The sequence below is a fragment of the Phlebotomus papatasi genome, chromosome 1 (assembly GCF_024763615.1).
Source record: "Phlebotomus papatasi isolate M1 chromosome 1, Ppap_2.1, whole genome shotgun sequence".
Classification (NCBI taxonomy): domain Eukaryota; kingdom Metazoa; phylum Arthropoda; class Insecta; order Diptera; family Psychodidae; genus Phlebotomus; species Phlebotomus papatasi.
The window spans coordinates 39,852,545-39,869,509 of NC_077222.1; the positions used below are offsets into that span (position 1 = coordinate 39,852,545).

The 16,965-nt window shown below is 34.3% G+C and overlaps 1 protein-coding gene across 8 annotated transcripts in view; it reads left to right on the forward strand.

Annotated features, from left to right (window-relative positions):
* LOC129799701 (actin-binding LIM protein 1) overlaps positions 1 to 16,965 on the forward strand; it is a 275,681-nt gene that overhangs the window by 19,268 nt on the left and 239,448 nt on the right. For 6 of the 8 annotated variants that reach the window (XM_055843859.1, XM_055843860.1, XM_055843862.1 and 3 more), the window contains exons 2-5: positions 5,485 to 5,795; positions 6,007 to 6,308; positions 13,508 to 13,871; positions 14,112 to 14,174. In XM_055843859.1, the coding sequence (XP_055699834.1) occupies positions 5,485 to 5,795; positions 6,007 to 6,308; positions 13,508 to 13,871; positions 14,112 to 14,174 (1,040 nt within the window). The remainder of the gene's footprint in view (positions 1 to 5,484; positions 5,796 to 6,006; positions 6,309 to 13,507; positions 13,872 to 14,111; positions 14,175 to 16,965) is intronic. The other 2 variants (XM_055843858.1, XM_055843857.1) reach the window with 1 other exon arrangement.

The window sequence follows — 16,965 nt, forward strand, 5'->3', positions numbered from 1 at the left end:
GCCGGGAAAAAGTGGCTGGAATGTGAGAATATTGGACATTTGGTGTGAGACTTTACCAGCCGGGGTGTACATTAAAAGCCAGAAGGTGGAAAAGAGAGGGAAAATTTGTTAGTGGATGGATCGATTCCTAGTCAGACATTGAGGCGTCTTGTGTGTTCATTTCCGCATTCGCCAACATATGAGCGCACTTTATTCCTCTGCCTTCTCTCGTTACAATCATTGTAAATAAAGGCTTAACATAAATGGCTGGAGAAAATGCGGAGAGGGTCACTAAATAGATCAAAAAGATTCGATGAGAAATGTGGATTCTGTGTTAAACCTGACCGAGTAACTTTGTATAAATGAAAGATATACAAGGTATACAAGAGATCCGGAGGAAATTGCAAATTATTTGTATGTGATTTAGCCCCAAGTGATATCCAATATTCGATAAAATGTTATTTCAATATATAATTGTTTATATTTCATCTAAATCAGAAAATCAACGAGACACGTTTCTTTCTCGTTAATGGTTTTGGAATTCTTTCGAGTAAATCTCCAGCAATTGATTTTTGTTTATTTTCTCTCTTTGGAAAGATGTTGAAGAAACATTTTCTAAACTCATTCTTAATGGGAAAGAAAAATGTGATTTAAGACATACTTTAAATGTTAATGGGATCATGAGTTGAAATTTTTAAATTGGTTAATTTTCTCTGGGTGTTTTTTTTTTCATTCCATGAACTTTTTTCATCTTTTTTTTCTCAACTTTGTAAATCACGCCCAAAACGAGCTACATTACAGTATAGATAGGTAGGTGTATAATATCTGCGAGAAAATTTGTATAATAAAACTTTCATTCAATTGGACACCAAAAAATGCATTTCTTCAAGAGAGTGAATTGAATGTAAATCAGAAATTCCAATTCAAATTTCATTATCTGAATTTTCTATTGAATTAATAAGGAGTCACAATCAAAATGAAATAGTTTTATTGACTCTTGACCTTCTTATTTAACATAAATAACAAATATGACGATACGCAACTGGAGAAGAAGCAAATAAGAGATAGAGAGAAAGAACAAAGAACAAGATAAAATGTCAAGGAATTTGACCGAATTTTCTTCTATTGTCTGTGTTTTTGTTTTTTTTTTCTTTTGGCAAATGAGAGAGGATGTGTATAAATTTTTATTTCGCCTTTTTATTAGTGTTTTCGACAAATTGGTGTTGTTTTTGGAGGATTTCTGGGCAATTTGATGATATTCTCTGTACAAAAATCACCAGTTGTTCTTTTCTTTTGTACGAGAAGTCAAAATTATTTTAATGAAACATTTTTATTACTCTTGTAAATTGGAGAATTTCAATTTTTTTATGAGTAAATTATGTATCTTTGGTGGAAAAAATATTATACTGCAGTTTTTATCGTTTATTTTATGCTATAGGGGCACAACTTTTGACAACAGTATATTTTCGATGGAACGGTTTCAATTTATTTGCTCTGTCTTATTTTTTTAAGTTTTAAAGCTCTTTGATCCAAAATAAGCTTGTGGCTGTAGTTGTGTCCCTGTAATATTAAATAAGAAATAATGTTATTAAAGCTTCTTAGGGGTGATGTTTTTTTTTTAATTAAAAAAATATTTATTCACTAAATAACATTTACTACACTAAGAAAAAACGGGGGTGCGATTAACTTTTTTTCCTCGTAACTTTAACACTTTTTAGGTGTAAAAATATATCAACATTTCTTAATGTTAATTTTACACCTTTTTAAGGGTAAAATTAACATGAAAAAGAGTAACTTCAACCCCCAATACACTTAAAAAGGGTAATATTTACACCGATTTTGGATCAATACTGCAGGGTAAAATAAACATTTCCGGAATGTTATTTTAACCTTTTCGGATTTCTCTCAGCGTATAAATAAATTAAAATTTGCTTTAAAGCTATAAATTGTCCAATGCTTTTTTAAAATTCTTTTTTTAACGAAAGCGTTACAGAAATGTATATCTATTTCAAAAGCTTGGCCTTTGGCTGACCAACATTTTATCTCCCATGACTACTGTCACTTTGCTGATTTTCATGTGAAATTATGTTTTGAAAAAGAAACGTTTCATTTATAAATAAACCTGCTATCAATTGAACAAATATTGTATCCAATTATTTCATTCTCTTTAATTTGCCGAAATAATGAGAAACCATATGTCATTCAGGGAATATGTGAGAAATTTCGGACAGATTGCGTTATAGCACCACGAGTTCTAAGTATTACATTTTGAATAGAATTTCAAATTTTTTATTACTTTTCCATTAGAATTGTTGTTTGCTACCTGAAAATAATAAACATTTTTTAGTAAAAATTACTATTTATTCAGTTTAGATATAGTGTCCGATGTTTTACTCACACAGTATACGAAATTCCGTCCCGTCTGTTTAAACAGTTTTTTTTTTTGTGGATCAAGTCCGGCTTTTCCTCCCTAAATAAATCTCTGTTTGACAATTTCTTCAATTTATAACCTGAAATCACAAATTTGATTGCATTTTGGCGAAAATCAATTTAGGGTAACTTTACCAAATTTCGGCCAGCTTACAAATTCGCCCACTTTTTTTTCTTCAAATTTCAAAAACGATATAATGTGAAAAAGACTTCAGAAGGGCAAGGAACTACGAGTATGAGCATTAAGGTGGCTGAAATATTACCCAAAGCTATGTCTATATTTTTGTTCATTTTAAAATGTATTAAGAATGATTTTAAAGAAAACAAAATCTATAAACTATCTACAAGGCTGCAAGCAATATTTTCTAAAATAAAGTAACAAAAAAAATCACTTAGAATAATGCGAGGTAGAATCACATTTTCCTGCACTTTTTTGTCGTTGCGGAAAGTTAAATATGCATGAAGTTACGCACGGAAAGTTTGACATTGAGTCGATTTTGATAATATTTTCCTTCATTTTCTTTCCTGATTTGAATTCTAGGTGACAGATTCTATTCGTAGTTAGTTGTCCTTTAAATTTAATGTATTCTTTTTTTATTTGATGTGAAGTTAATGGAAATAATTTCTCTATACAGTGTACAGGCCATAAAATTGACAATACACTCAGTCCCGGCATTAAGTCTTTCCTGATTATGCACCTGACAGAATTATGCACATACAATTATGCAAATTTGCCTACTTTTGGGAGTCAATTTATGAAATCATTTTTGAAATACGCCTGAATGTGTACTATGTTGTGACGCGGGAAATTTGAAAACTTTTTGCTACTTTTTCAGAATAAAACTTTAATTTCTTTTATTAAGGTAAAATTTTTAAATATTCTAACTATTTATTGAAGAACTCTGGCCAAAAAGTACTGTTTGTTAATGCATTTCTATTAAACAATTGAATCTTTTTGTTTGAACTACTTATTACTCCGCGCGAAATTCGTTCTACGCAGAAATTATTCAAAAGAAAGCCCTGCGGGTATGCAAATTTTCTCGAAGCGTAACGCCATTTCGCCTGTTTTTTTTTCGGTCCCGAAAATGTGCATAATGCCGGGATTGAGTGTAAGGGCCTTGACAGACCTGAGCCTGAGGATTAGCCGAGAGACGGCTTAACGGAATTATACTTGAAATAATGGTCAAACTACATTTCCATCATTTTCCACTAAGTGGTCTCTCGGCTTAAGTCGTAAGTGTGTTTAGGGCATAACGTTCAAAACCCGTTTTTACACAGTTTTTCTTCAATAAATTACATGCTTATTAGTGCAGTATTGTATACAGTACGACTTTGATAGAGTGAACGCATATATTCTGCAATATTCTTTGTTATAAATTGTTGTAGTTACTATTTGACTCGTTAAAAATTGTCTTAGGTTCTTACTTAAAAATAGTAGCATAAAAGTTTGACATTGACATTACATCTGAAATTTTCATACACTGAGAAGAAACGAGGGTGCGATTAACAGTTTTTACTCAGAAATTTAACACTTTTTAGGTGTAAAAATATATCAACATTTTTTAATGTTAATTTTACACCTTATTAAGGGTAAAATTAACAGGAAGAAGGGTACCTTTAACCCAAAATACATCTAAAAAGGGTAATATTCATACCGATTTTGGATCAATACTTCAGGGTAAAATTAACATTTCCGGAATGTTATTATAACTTTTTGGGATTTATCTCAGTGTATTACTGCTTGCACTACACAGAAATATTTATAATTCCTCGATTTTGAGTTATTTTATATTTCAACTCCTTTACCTCTTAAAGTGTCACATTTTTGTAGAATTTTTGTAGCGTTTTTTCAAGGTCAATGGTTAAAAAAAAAGCTCTAGAGAACGTATTTCTCAACCGAATGGTATCATATTTCGGCTGGTTGGAAAGGTCTTGGAATTTCTGACAAGTCTCACGCGGTTACAACAGGTTCTAAAATCAATATCATTACTCTTAAGCGATTTTGTGCGATCTTTTGAGTAATTTATGAAACGATTTAAATCGGTTGTGAATCGGTAAACGGTGAATGACGCGAATGTTCTTTTGCGGTATCCAAGGCATCCAAGTGACGAGTTTGAAAAATTCAAGTTCGCAAAGAGACGCTTTGCCACCGTTTTTTTCACGCGGTGTTAAAAAATATTGAAGGGTTAACTCTCCCTGTACTCTCGTACTGTTTTTTTTTTGTAATTTTGTGAAAGATTCCGTGCTCAATTTGTTTAGAAAAACCCAAAAGTCATTAATTTCTTTTCCTGCAAAAGTGCCATTCGACACTTGCTGATGGAAATAACTAAAGTACCCGCGAAGAAATGTATATATTGTGCTCTTTGCTTTTGTAATTAAGTACAAGAATTTTATATATCGAGAAAAACGCAAATTATTTTACTTTTACAATGTTGGAAAAAATCAATATTTGCAAAAAAAAAAAAACAATAATAAATTTATTCATTCGGTGCTGCAAATAGACTGCTGGTATTAGGTTTGACTCCAGGACTCGTTCACTAAGAAAAAGAGGCTACAATTAACTTTTTTTCGTCATAACTTTAACACTTTTCGGGTTTAAAAATATATCAACATTTTTTAATGTTAATTTTACACCTTTTGAGGGTAAAATCAACATGAAATAAGGGTAACTTTAACCCATAATACACCTAAAAAGGGTAATATTTACACCGATTTCGCATCAATAATGCAGGGTAAAATTAACATTTCCGGATTGTTATTTTAACTTTTTCGGATTCCTCTCAGTGTTGGTATTCGAACCAGTCAGTCGTCGTTGTAAAAAAAATCAATTAAACAAATTATTAAAAAAAATACGTTTCACCCTGTATAATGTTTGTAATTTTGAAGCTCAACAGCAAACATCTTTACAATATTTTCCCTAAAATAAAAATTCTAGAGCAATTTGGAAAGATTTAATCCCAAGAATATTGCGTGTGTGACATTAATTAAATGTCACATGGTTTTTATATTTGAGGCACTTTGAGAACTGTGAAGCTAATAAATTTATTTCTCTTTATTTTGTGTGCCATTTTGCAGGAAAGACAAAAATTTACTGTGCTAAATGCCAAAAGAAGTGCTCAGGTGAGGTGCTAAGGGTGACCGATAGATATTTCCACAAGACATGCTTCCAGTGCACGACATGCAGCAAAAGTCTGGCCACTGGTGGCTTCTTCTCCAAGGACGGAGCCTATTACTGCACCTTGGACTATCAAAAGATGTACGGCACCAAATGTGCTGCTTGCAATTTGTACGTCGAGGGTGAAGTGGTGTCCACGATGGGAAAGACATATCATCAGAAGTGCTTCGTGTGCAGCGGATGCAAAAAATCCTTCCAGTCTGGCAGCAAGGTGAATATTTTTTTTAAATCTTTTTGCACTAGACAAAGTTCAATTCCAAGAATGCAAAAGAAGAAAAAAACAATTCAAGACAAATTTTCTGCTTTTTTTTATACCTTTTTGGCTGACATTTCTTGGGAATGAAAAATATTGTTTATGTGGAAAATTGTCTCTTCTTTTTCTTTCTGCCCAACCACTTTAATCACGGCTGATTGTCCGAAAGGTGACGAACACGGGAAAGGAAGTGCTGTGTGAGACGTGTGTAGCTAATCCGGCTTCTAGTAAAGTCACAGCTACTACCCATCAGTCTCGGGCTGAAACACAGAAGCCACAGTCACCTGCCAGGGAGATCACCATGAGTCCGACAAGGGCCACTGCCACAGCCAGTCAACAGCAAGAAGTGCCACGCAGGGTCAACAATTCGACCGAGTACGATCCCAATGAATGCGCCGGATGTGGGGATCAATTGAAGGAGGGTCAAGCTTTGATTGCACTCGATCGACAGTGGCACGTTTGGTGCTTTAGGTGAGCTTTCTAAAATTGCGCTTTTAGCAATTGGAGAACTTACAATATTAGTTGAGACTTTTAGAGATAAAGAAATGAATTATTTAATTAAATTTATCAGTTAAAAAATTTTTAAATAACAGGAGAAATTCATATTTTAACATACAAAAATCGTAATTTTTAGTTAAATTTTATTATTTTTTATTTATTTAATTAGGTTTAATTTCTTAATTTTTTTTATTTTAATTTTTTTGAAAATCAAGATTTCAAGATTTTGTCAGCAAAAAGTTCACTTAAAAATTTCTAATAGGGAATTAAATGGGATATATCGGACATTTTTTACGGTTTAGAAGGGACAGAAAATGCAAACTGAAAGAAAGGGTGGACAAATAAATGTCATTAAATGTGGACGTTTGTTACTTTATGCAAAGTAGTAAACTTTAATAAAAGTATTACTGGAGGTAAAAGTCGTAAAATTCTGAAAGGGTTTTGTTTAAGATGACCTAAGATCTAAGTATTCTGGATACATTTAACAAAGCATAAATTTTGGAAAATAAATTGATCAAATTGATATTTCTTGTATTCAAGATTTATCCTTCTTCTCGTTTGTCAGTAGAATTAGAGCTCTGATCTGGAAGGAATTTAGTATGTCGAGAAGTTAGTTTTCGCGTCCCTGTTTTACCGCATGTCTGGCGATGCGCTGATGGTGCTATTTGGGCTGAATGTAACTATTTTTATATTATATTTTGCGATGATGAATGTTCTGGTGCGGCAGATAATAGTTCATGCGATCTCTACAGTGGGATCTCTTTGGGGCCTTCAGCTCTTTCTCTGCCCACACTTTGGGTACAGTTTTCGCCTGCTTATTGTCTGCAATATATATACACCCCGCGATATATATATATATATATGTATATATATATATATATATATATTTTTTTTTTTTACTTCTTTATTAAATGAATTGCCTATTTTTTGGCTGACCTGCCTCTGGTTGCATTTCAGTAACATCTGGTACCGGATTGCGTCGTCGGGTGTGGGTAATCCTGGGGCCGTTGCTGGTCTCGCTTATTTCCTCTAAGTCAAATTGTTCTTATTTTACTTTCTCATGCTTCTCTTCTTATTCTATTTATTGATTGATTTCTGTAATCTTATTCTGTTTTTCTTTTTATATTTTTTGTCGCGGCTCTCTCTCTCTGGATACAACATCATCCTTTCATCCTTTACCAAATATTCACTAAACCACTACTGTTAATATTATTTTATTTGCATTATATATATATATTTCTTTTTTGCCTCCTCTCCCTGATTCCCTGACTGAACACAGTGGCAACAATACGTGCTCCCTGAGCCCGTTGCCTCTTTAACCCAACTCTGTTTCCTTGTGATGTGTCCGTCCTCCATGCACCCTCCTAGTGTCAAATGATGGCCTCATGCTTCTGGTTTTTCATTTTTTGTATTTTTTTTATTTATTGAATTATTTACTCATTGCATAATTGTACTGCAAACTACTCGATTGTATGAGTGGCATATACGGCCTATTGAACCAGGGTTTCTGCCGTTTACCTGGGGAGGCCGGTAATGTTAAGACGGCGGCAGACGCAACCAGGTTACAGAGTATGGGAATAAAATTTATCTATCTATCTATCTAAAATCACTTTTTCAGGGAATTATGAGCTCATGGAACTACGAAATGACTATTACTTCGTAACCTCTAGTCCAACGGATCAGAAAACCATAACTTGTGCTCCACCGATTAGATTATTTGCAAGTTAATTGAAGAAATTGTCGACAAGGTGAACACCCCATAGCAAAATTCCGCAAAAATTCCAATGGAAAACTTGCATCCAAATGGCTAAATTCACTGGAATTTGACGCTAAAATTCCACTAAGTTTTCCTATGGAATTTAAAGCCGGAAATTCCATGGAAATCATAGTGCTCCATGGAATTTACTAGTACGACATGCTGGAATTCCAGCGTTAAATTCCGCGGTATTCCGCGGAAGATTTATATGGAAACTCACACGTGAAACGTCCGCGGGATAAGCTGGAAAAAACATATGGAAATTTCCACTATCTTTCCATAGTGTTTTATATGGATTTTTCCACTAGTTTTCTGAAATGTCAAACAAATAAAATGGTGTTGCGACAACTTTTAGAATTTGTTTCCAAACCTTCCGCAAACATTTCTAGTGATTCATGTGGCAATTATAATTAATTATGCGACACTGCGTTTCGTGTAGATAATAATGAAGTGATTACATTAAATAGGTCGCCAACCTAAAATAATGCTGTTTTTATGTTAATTAATAAATATTTTCGAAAAAAATATTTTTTTTTACAAAATATTTTTTTATTGCTCAAAGTGTTAATTCGTTATTGCTGATTTAGTAAAACATATTATAATCCTCGTAATCTGTGCTATTTCTTTAATATTCGGAAGTAAAATCACGAGGTGCATGTGACAGCTTCATTTTTTCTCCATTTTATTTTGGTGGAAAAATCCACATAAATTCCACGAGCATTTCCATGGATGTATTCTATATGAAAAATCCAGCATAAATCCATTAAATTTTCCTTGGAACGTATTATGGAAAATTCATATGGAATTTTTTAAGGCAAATAGTGGAAAATTCCGAGGATTTTTTCGCTTGTTATTCCTATTCCGCTTTCTTTTGCTATGGGGCAGTCACCAAAAAATATGGAGTTCTTAATAAACTTGTCAACGCTCAGACAAATTGTCTTGCAATATTTTATGTTTTTGCAGTACAGTATTTGATATTTTTTCACTGAAAGTCACTTTGTTATTAACTAAGCTTCGCTCTAATATCACTATTTAATAATGTTTTCCAAAAAAATAAAGAAATACGGATGTGGTGAAATAGGGCTTACTTTTTTCGGTTGTGTAAGTACTTTTCGCCACTCATTTTTCCAAGCATTTTACAAGTGGCGCACCTCGCGGAATTTAGTTGAAACAGACGTAATTGTCAATTGATTTTTGTCGCAAACAAAAAATGTGCAAAAAATCATTCGAAATACTCTAATAATTGCCTAATATAGGTGTTAAATAAGAAAAGTACTGTGCAATGTACTTTTGCGGGTTTTCGAAAGCTGCTGTTTCTTAAAAATCAATTAAAAACAAGTGGCGAAAAAGTGCTTACATACACAGTGGCGAAAAAGTGTTTACAAAGTGGCGAAAAGTACTGAAACATGCATTGTTGCAGGAAATGTATTTTTTCAACTAGATGCCCAAAAATTCCCGGAAAGTCTCCTGGTTCATTAGAGAGACAATGCTTCAAAGCACTTGTACAGAAAATTTCTTTTTATTTCGACAAAAATTGTAAGAATTACAAGGGTACAAAACCTTAAGGTGGCGAAAAGGGCTTACTCTACCCTATTTGGGATTTTGATGTTCAGGACTTTGGCTTTCAAGATTTTGGCTTTTCGGGATTTCGACCCATTCGGGATTCTTTTTCGATTTTGGCGTTTAGGATTTTGACCTTTTCGGGATTTTGGCTTTCGAGATTTTGACCGGAACTCCTTGGAAGACATCGAATTTAGAAGCATTCGGTTTGCCACGTTTGGCTCTAGGTTGCCCTTTATTAATATTAAGGGAAATATTTATTTAGGGCAATACTTTATATTTGGACTGCTTTTGTAAAATTGTCTATTCCTCAAAATTTGACTACTGAAACCAAAGCAAGTTTTTTTTGGAAGAAAATAATTTCACAATTTTAACACTATTCATCTTTTATTAAAGTTTTAAAAGCTAGATAATGGAAAGGTGCTTTACGTTTCTATTTCGATAATACTGCAAAATTCTTAGTATATTCAAGATTTTAACCCTTTAACGATGAGACAGTTTTCGCTGACCGAAAATCAGCAATAAAAATGAAACGGATAAACAAAAATTGTAAAACGTCTTACATCTAACCTTCGTAAAGCAAACAGAATCTTATTTGGTGTATTTTGTGTCTCTGTGAACGATAGGGACAAAAATAGCCCAAAAAGTTAAGTAATTTTTCTGACGATACCAATGACTGATAATTTCAAATATATTATCTCTGAGTATTGTAGTTTGCTTTTCCAAAACGATTTTGCTTAAAAAAACTTTAAGTATAAAAAATAATTAAAATAAATTTTCAATATGAGAATTTAAAAATTCGTCATTTTTGAGCTTAAATATTTATCATATAGCAAATGGGTGGAACATTCAATAAATATCCTAGATTTTTTGAACCTTCTACTTTGCAATTACGTATAAACATAAGAAAAGAATAACTTTAGGTAGTCAGGAAAAATTATTTTCTTTATGGGACACCGGTGTTCCATTCGTCCTTAAAGGGTTAAATCTTTACTATAATTCTGAGATAAAAGATGAGAAATCGTTTTTGCTTTGCAGATTACTCGAACTTACGAGATAGAACTCTCCAAAAATGATCCTTTCGTATATTTTTTGGCACATAACGATTTATTATCGATTTAAACTAGGCGAACTAGGTTATTTAATTAACAGAAGACCTTTTTAAAACTAGTAGGGTAAGTGTGCCAAATTCCGGCCAGCTTGCAATATCGGCCACCTTTTTTGTTCCTCGAATTTCCATGAACTTTTGGATTTTACGTACTCTAGAGATTATACAATGCAAGAGAATAACAAAAAATGTAGCTTCGACAAACGAGATGACGTGAAAAAGATATTGGAAGAATTCCCGAAGGGCAAGGAACTATTAGAATGAAGGTGGCCGAAATAAAGCACCAAAGCTATGTCTATATTTTTATTCATTTTAAAATGTATTCAGAATGATTTTAGTGTAAATAAAGACGGTAAACTCTTTACAAGGTTCCAAGCAACATTCTTACAAAAGAATAAAAATAATCAATTTGTATTTAAAAGGGACTTATAATCCTAACCGGCTTATTGTAGGTGAGATTCTTAACGTGAGCTAACTCGGAATGTATGCAAATTCGATTTAGAGCTGAAGTTGGGGGCGCCATTCAGTTATCTTGAATCAAATTCGTGAAATTATACAAATTTTGTATTAAAACCAAAATATCAAAGATTTGGATGGAGTGACAGAAAAGTGATATATGGGTGAAATGTAGACGAGAATGTTATCTATAATTTTGCCATAGAACATGATCTCATCGATTATTCAGAAGCCGATATAAGCGCGGTTTTTTGTTTCTCAACTCCTTTTTTCGACCAGATCGCCCCAAGTGTTCATTTGGTGAACTTCAACTATATCAAAGAATTGTTGTATTTTGTGAGACTTTCCATTTAAAACCCTATTTTAAGTGTCTTGGTGGAGTAGAGGCAGTCAAATTGGCATCTGAGTGGTTTCAAAGCGTTATTATGGGAAAAGTCAATTTCTTCACATTTTTACGGCAAAATTGGACAGATCGTATTGTCTGATCGAAAAATAATGTATGGACGAAATATAGAGACAAATATCCTCTACAATTATGTCGAAGTAATCATCAAAATCGGTTAAGCACGTGTCGAGATAATTGAGGTTATGTGATATTGAAATTGGTTTTTTGACTGTAGCGCCCCTGGTGTTGGTCCCACGAAGTTCAAATGTTCTAGAAAGTTGTAGCATTTGGTGAGATCTTTTGTTTAAGCCCTCACCCATCAAAATCAGTCACATAGAACCGGAGATATGATTTTTGAATTTCGTGAAATTTGACCCCTCATATCTCCGGATCTATTGAAACCACAGCGCACTTACGGCCCATTTTGGAAACGTCCTAGACTGGACTACAACACTCTAAAATTTCATTAACTTACACAATGCCGTTATTGAGAAAAATGAGTTTGAATTTCGATGAATTTTGACGCTATCGCAGCGCCACTTGTGGTGACTTTTTGAAATTCCATCTGAAAGTGTTCATCGAGACAAAACCAAAAAGCCAAAATTTAGGTCGATATGTTAATTAGAACCGGAGGTAGAGGCCGGTCAATATCCGAACTTTGACCCCTTATAGCTCGGCTCAGGGGTTATGGATCGACTTAAGTATTTTTTTGTTTGATAGGTATAATCAGCGGCTACAACATACTAAAATTTCAGCCCGATGCACAATGGAATTTTTGAGTTATTTCACTTAGAAAATTGAAAAATCTTCTTATTAAAAATAGCGCCTCTAGCGGTGGTTTTATGAACTTGCGATGTTAGAAGGGGAAGTGGTATTTCACGAGAGCTTTCCAAAAAGGCCTCACTTTTTAAAATCTGACAATTAGAACTGGAGTTATGGCCATTTTAAGAATTTTTTTTTGGACCCTTAAGTTTGGTATTGATGGAAAGCCCTAAGGCCTAGCTATAATATACTAAAATTTGAGCCCGCTCGATGCCATAGGGGCGGAGCTATTGAGAAAACAAAAAAAGGGGGGTCTTCAAAATGACGGAAGGAGGGGTGGGGGGTCAATGCACCATGTTGCAATTTTCAGTCGATATTTAACTTTTGCCGAAAACCGCAAGTCTATATCTTTTTTAGTTTAGGAGCTAAAGCTCCAAAAAGCGGCCGGCCGGCCGGAATCACGTGTAGATGCAAACGTCAAAATTATGTCAAAAATACAATTTTTGACAAAAATTGCTTCCAATTTGTGGAGATATTTAGCGATATTAAAATGAATTTCCTCAATTTGGAGAGGTTGTGATTTTGAAATCGGTTTTTAAGAATTACATTCAAAGTTTGCGGTATCTGGAAATATCAAAAGAGTCACAGCTAACAAGGCTAACAATGTAAAGTAGTTAAACATTGCTGAAAATAATTGTTAAATATCTTGTGCAAATTTTACACGAGCTTGGTAGCCTTTATAATTGGTTCTCTCAACATCAGAAAACACTGATTCACTGTTTACTTATAATCTTTTTGAGAGAAGAAGAAATTGTCTTCTTTATCAGAGTTATTCTCTTTCATTTTCTATTTCGGGTTTAACTTTATTGTCTCTCTTCTTCTGTGTAGTATCTTCCATTTTATATACTTTTCCCATTCATATCGCTCATTTATTGACTTTGTGAGTATAAATTAAATTTATTACGATGGAATTTAAATAAATTGAGAGTGGGTTTTTCTTTGATGAGAGATATAAGGTACAATGTTTGCTTTAGCCACTTTATGATGGTTCAATTGAATGTTCTTTTTGCAACATTGACCCAGAATATTATTGTGGTGATAATGCCTAATGGGGGTATTCTTACGTGTCTTCATTTGCTTGGCAGGTGCAAAAATTGCAGTGCTGTGCTAAATGGGGAGTATATGGGAAAGGATTCGGTGCCGTACTGTGAGAAGTGCTACCAGAAATCTTTTGGCGTCAAGTGTGCCTATTGCAATCGCTACATCAGCGGCAAAGTGCTGCAGGCTGGAGACAATCATCACTTCCATCCTACATGTGCCAGGTGCACAAAGTGCGGTGATCCCTTTGGGGATGGGGAAGAGATGTACTTGCAGGGCAGTGCGATTTGGCATCCACGATGTGGTCCAGGACCCGGAGCTGATGTTGGAACAGTGCTCAATGGCACTAATGGCCATTTCACTGATACGGAATGTGATCGTATGAGCACAAGTGCAATGAGTGAATTGCAGGTATGTAAAAAAAGAAATAAACAAATAAACTAAATTCATTATCACATTCTCCTATATACTTGATATTGTGGCAATTATGCTTCTTTACTCATTAAAATTTTGCTATTATTTTAACTTTTTTTTTATTTAAAAGAAAAACGGGGAGATTAATTTTTTTTATCAATTTTATTTTTTTTTATTATTTGCTATCAGCATGTTTTGCATTTTTGTGTGTTGTGTTTTTTTTTATTTTACTTTCAGTATTCAATTGGTTCACGTACACCAAGTGGTTCGCTCTTTAATACACCATACACTAGTAGGAAGGTTAGTATCAGCATTTTTTTTTAAATTTTTTTACTCCATTTTTCCAAAAGTAGAGACAAAAATCTAAAGAGAAGAACATCGTACTTGACCTGAGTTTGTTGAATTCTGTTATTTGTGTTGCTTGTTTTATTTATTTTTTTCTTAACATGTTTTTGTGGTGCAAATGTGAGATATTGCTAAATGTGAATTTACTGGGTTATTCATAAAATTTGCAATGAATAAGTAAAATACATGTACTTTGTTTTTTAGATACCGAGAAATGAGACAAACCATTATTGCATCATCTTTAAAAATATTACTTGAAAAAAGCTTAATCTTCAGCCACTTACATGGCCTAAATCAAAAATTATATGCATAACGAAGTATCAAAGATCTTAACTTAGTACTTAGTCGACGAGATTTTCAAGGATTGATACAAGCCAAAAAAAATCGTAAAAATTCGATTTTACAATTGAAGATGAAAGGATCAATACGGACTAGGGAAGTGCGCCACCTTTAAAAGTGGGGACCTTTGAAATTGGGATTTTTCACCTAGTTTTAAGTAAAATTGAGTCTTATCGTGATATAATTTAGCTGCACAAATAGATTGAGAAGCTAAATTACATTATGATATGGCTCAGTTCCACTTAAACATAGGTGAAAAATCCCAATTTCAAAGTGCCCAAATTTCAAAGGTGCCCTACTTCCCCCTATAACCGAATTTTGGAAAATATCTTTTTTGAGTTTACAGATGAGATGATTTGAATGATTTTTGGTATTTTAAAAAAATAATTAGTTTTTTAAAATATTTCATAGCGTTCTTGAGTACTTAACTTTAATAAAATAGTAAAAATCGTATTTTTGAATTCAACGAAACCTAGTGGTACCCTTACTGAACTGTGAAACTTGAAAGAGTAAGTTCATTTTCCGAAGATTTTAATAAGTAGAAAAGTCAATGTATATGAGTCGTATGGATTAAGAATGTATATTTTAAATCAAAATTCGCTGCATCAAATTGGGTAGTTTTTTTTTTTTTTTTTTTTTTTAGTAATAATGGCTCCGGCACACCTTTCAGATCAGAAAAATTTCATGAAGTCGAAAATCGAATTCCTTTGTTTCTCACATGCTTTGCATATTATCTCATTCTTTCTTACTCTTCTTCTTTTAAATATTACTCTAAATTCAATTTAGCTTAATCGAATTTGGAATGCAAAAGAATGAGATACACATATGCAAAGCCGTTCTTCAATTATCACATATGCAAAGCGTGTGAGAAAGAAAGAGATGCGAATTTTGATTTTATGAAATTTTCCTGATCTAAAAGCTGTTCCGGAGCCATAATTATCATTAGGTATGAAATTTTATAAATGACTAATTAACTTCGAAATAAAAACATAACGCATTCAATTTGTAATTTTTTTTGGAAGAAAAATTGTCGATTTTTGAATCATCGTTCATTCATTCATTTTCAACCGCTTATCCCTATTGGGGTCGCGGGCCCATGACATCCAATCTAGCAGCCCACGCCTGTCGGTCCTCCGCCACTTCAGGAAGATGTTCGGGTTCGATCCCGAGGCGTTCCAAGGCAAGATTCTGAATTTGATTCAGCCACCTTGTCCTAGGTCTGCCTCGAGGCCGAGGTCTCCTCACAATGGCTTGCATAGCTTTTCTGGGGAATCTTTCTTCATTCATGCGTTGAACATGTCCATACCATCGAAGTTGTGATCTCTCAACCCGAAGAAGCAGCTCCTCGACTCTTAGTTCCTCACGAACGGCCACATTCCTCACTCGATCTCTACGAGTGATTCCCTTTACCGCTCGAAGGTACCTCATCTCGGCAGCTTGTACTCGCGATCTTACCCTTTCGGTCATTACCCAAATCTCATGACCATAGGTGAGAATAGGAATGAACACAGCTTTGAAAACCGATAATTTAGCCGATCGACTAAGCTCGACCTTCCTCAACACGCTTCTGCCAAGCTCCCTCATTACTGCAGAAGCCTGACCGATTCGCGACGAGAGTTCTGCCTCCATCCTACCATCACTCGTGAATAACACCCCGAGATACTTGAACTTCTCCACCTGTGTCAATGAGTCTCCACTAACATGTAGAGTGCATTTCACAGATTGTCGGGAAATCACCATTACCTCCGACTTTTTGTCGTTCACCTTCATACCTGTTTCGGCACAAACATTTACAAATCGGTCAAGTGTGCGCTGAAGCTCTTCTTCGGAAGATCCAAAAAGAACCAAATCATCTGCATAGAGGAGATGGCTCACCCTGAAATCCCCAATACGAATCGCATTCCGCCCCCGACTGCGTTCCATAATCTTGTCCATGTATATTATGAACAACAATGGTGATAGAACACACCCTTGACGCAGTCCAACACTCACTTGAAAACCTTCCGATTTGGATCCGTTTACACGAACACAGCTACTACAGTCTCTGTACAATGACTGAATGGCTCCTACCAATTCTTCATCCAGTCCGTACTCGTGCAGTACATCCCAAAGTTGTTCTCTCGGTACTCGGTCATATGCTTTTTCCAAATCTATGAAACAAGCATAGAGTGGAATTGCATACTCCCAAGCCTTTTCGACAATCATCCTCAGGGTAAAAAGCTGATCCGTGGTGCTTCTACCAGGTCTGAAACCGCATTGTTCCTCACCCAGTCTGGGTTCGACTATTTCTCGACATCTTCTCTCAAGGATTTTGGCATACACTTTGCCGGGCAAACTCAGAAGGGAAATTCCCCTATAATTGGAGCAATCTTTCTTGTTTCCCTTCTTAAATATGGGTACAATGACC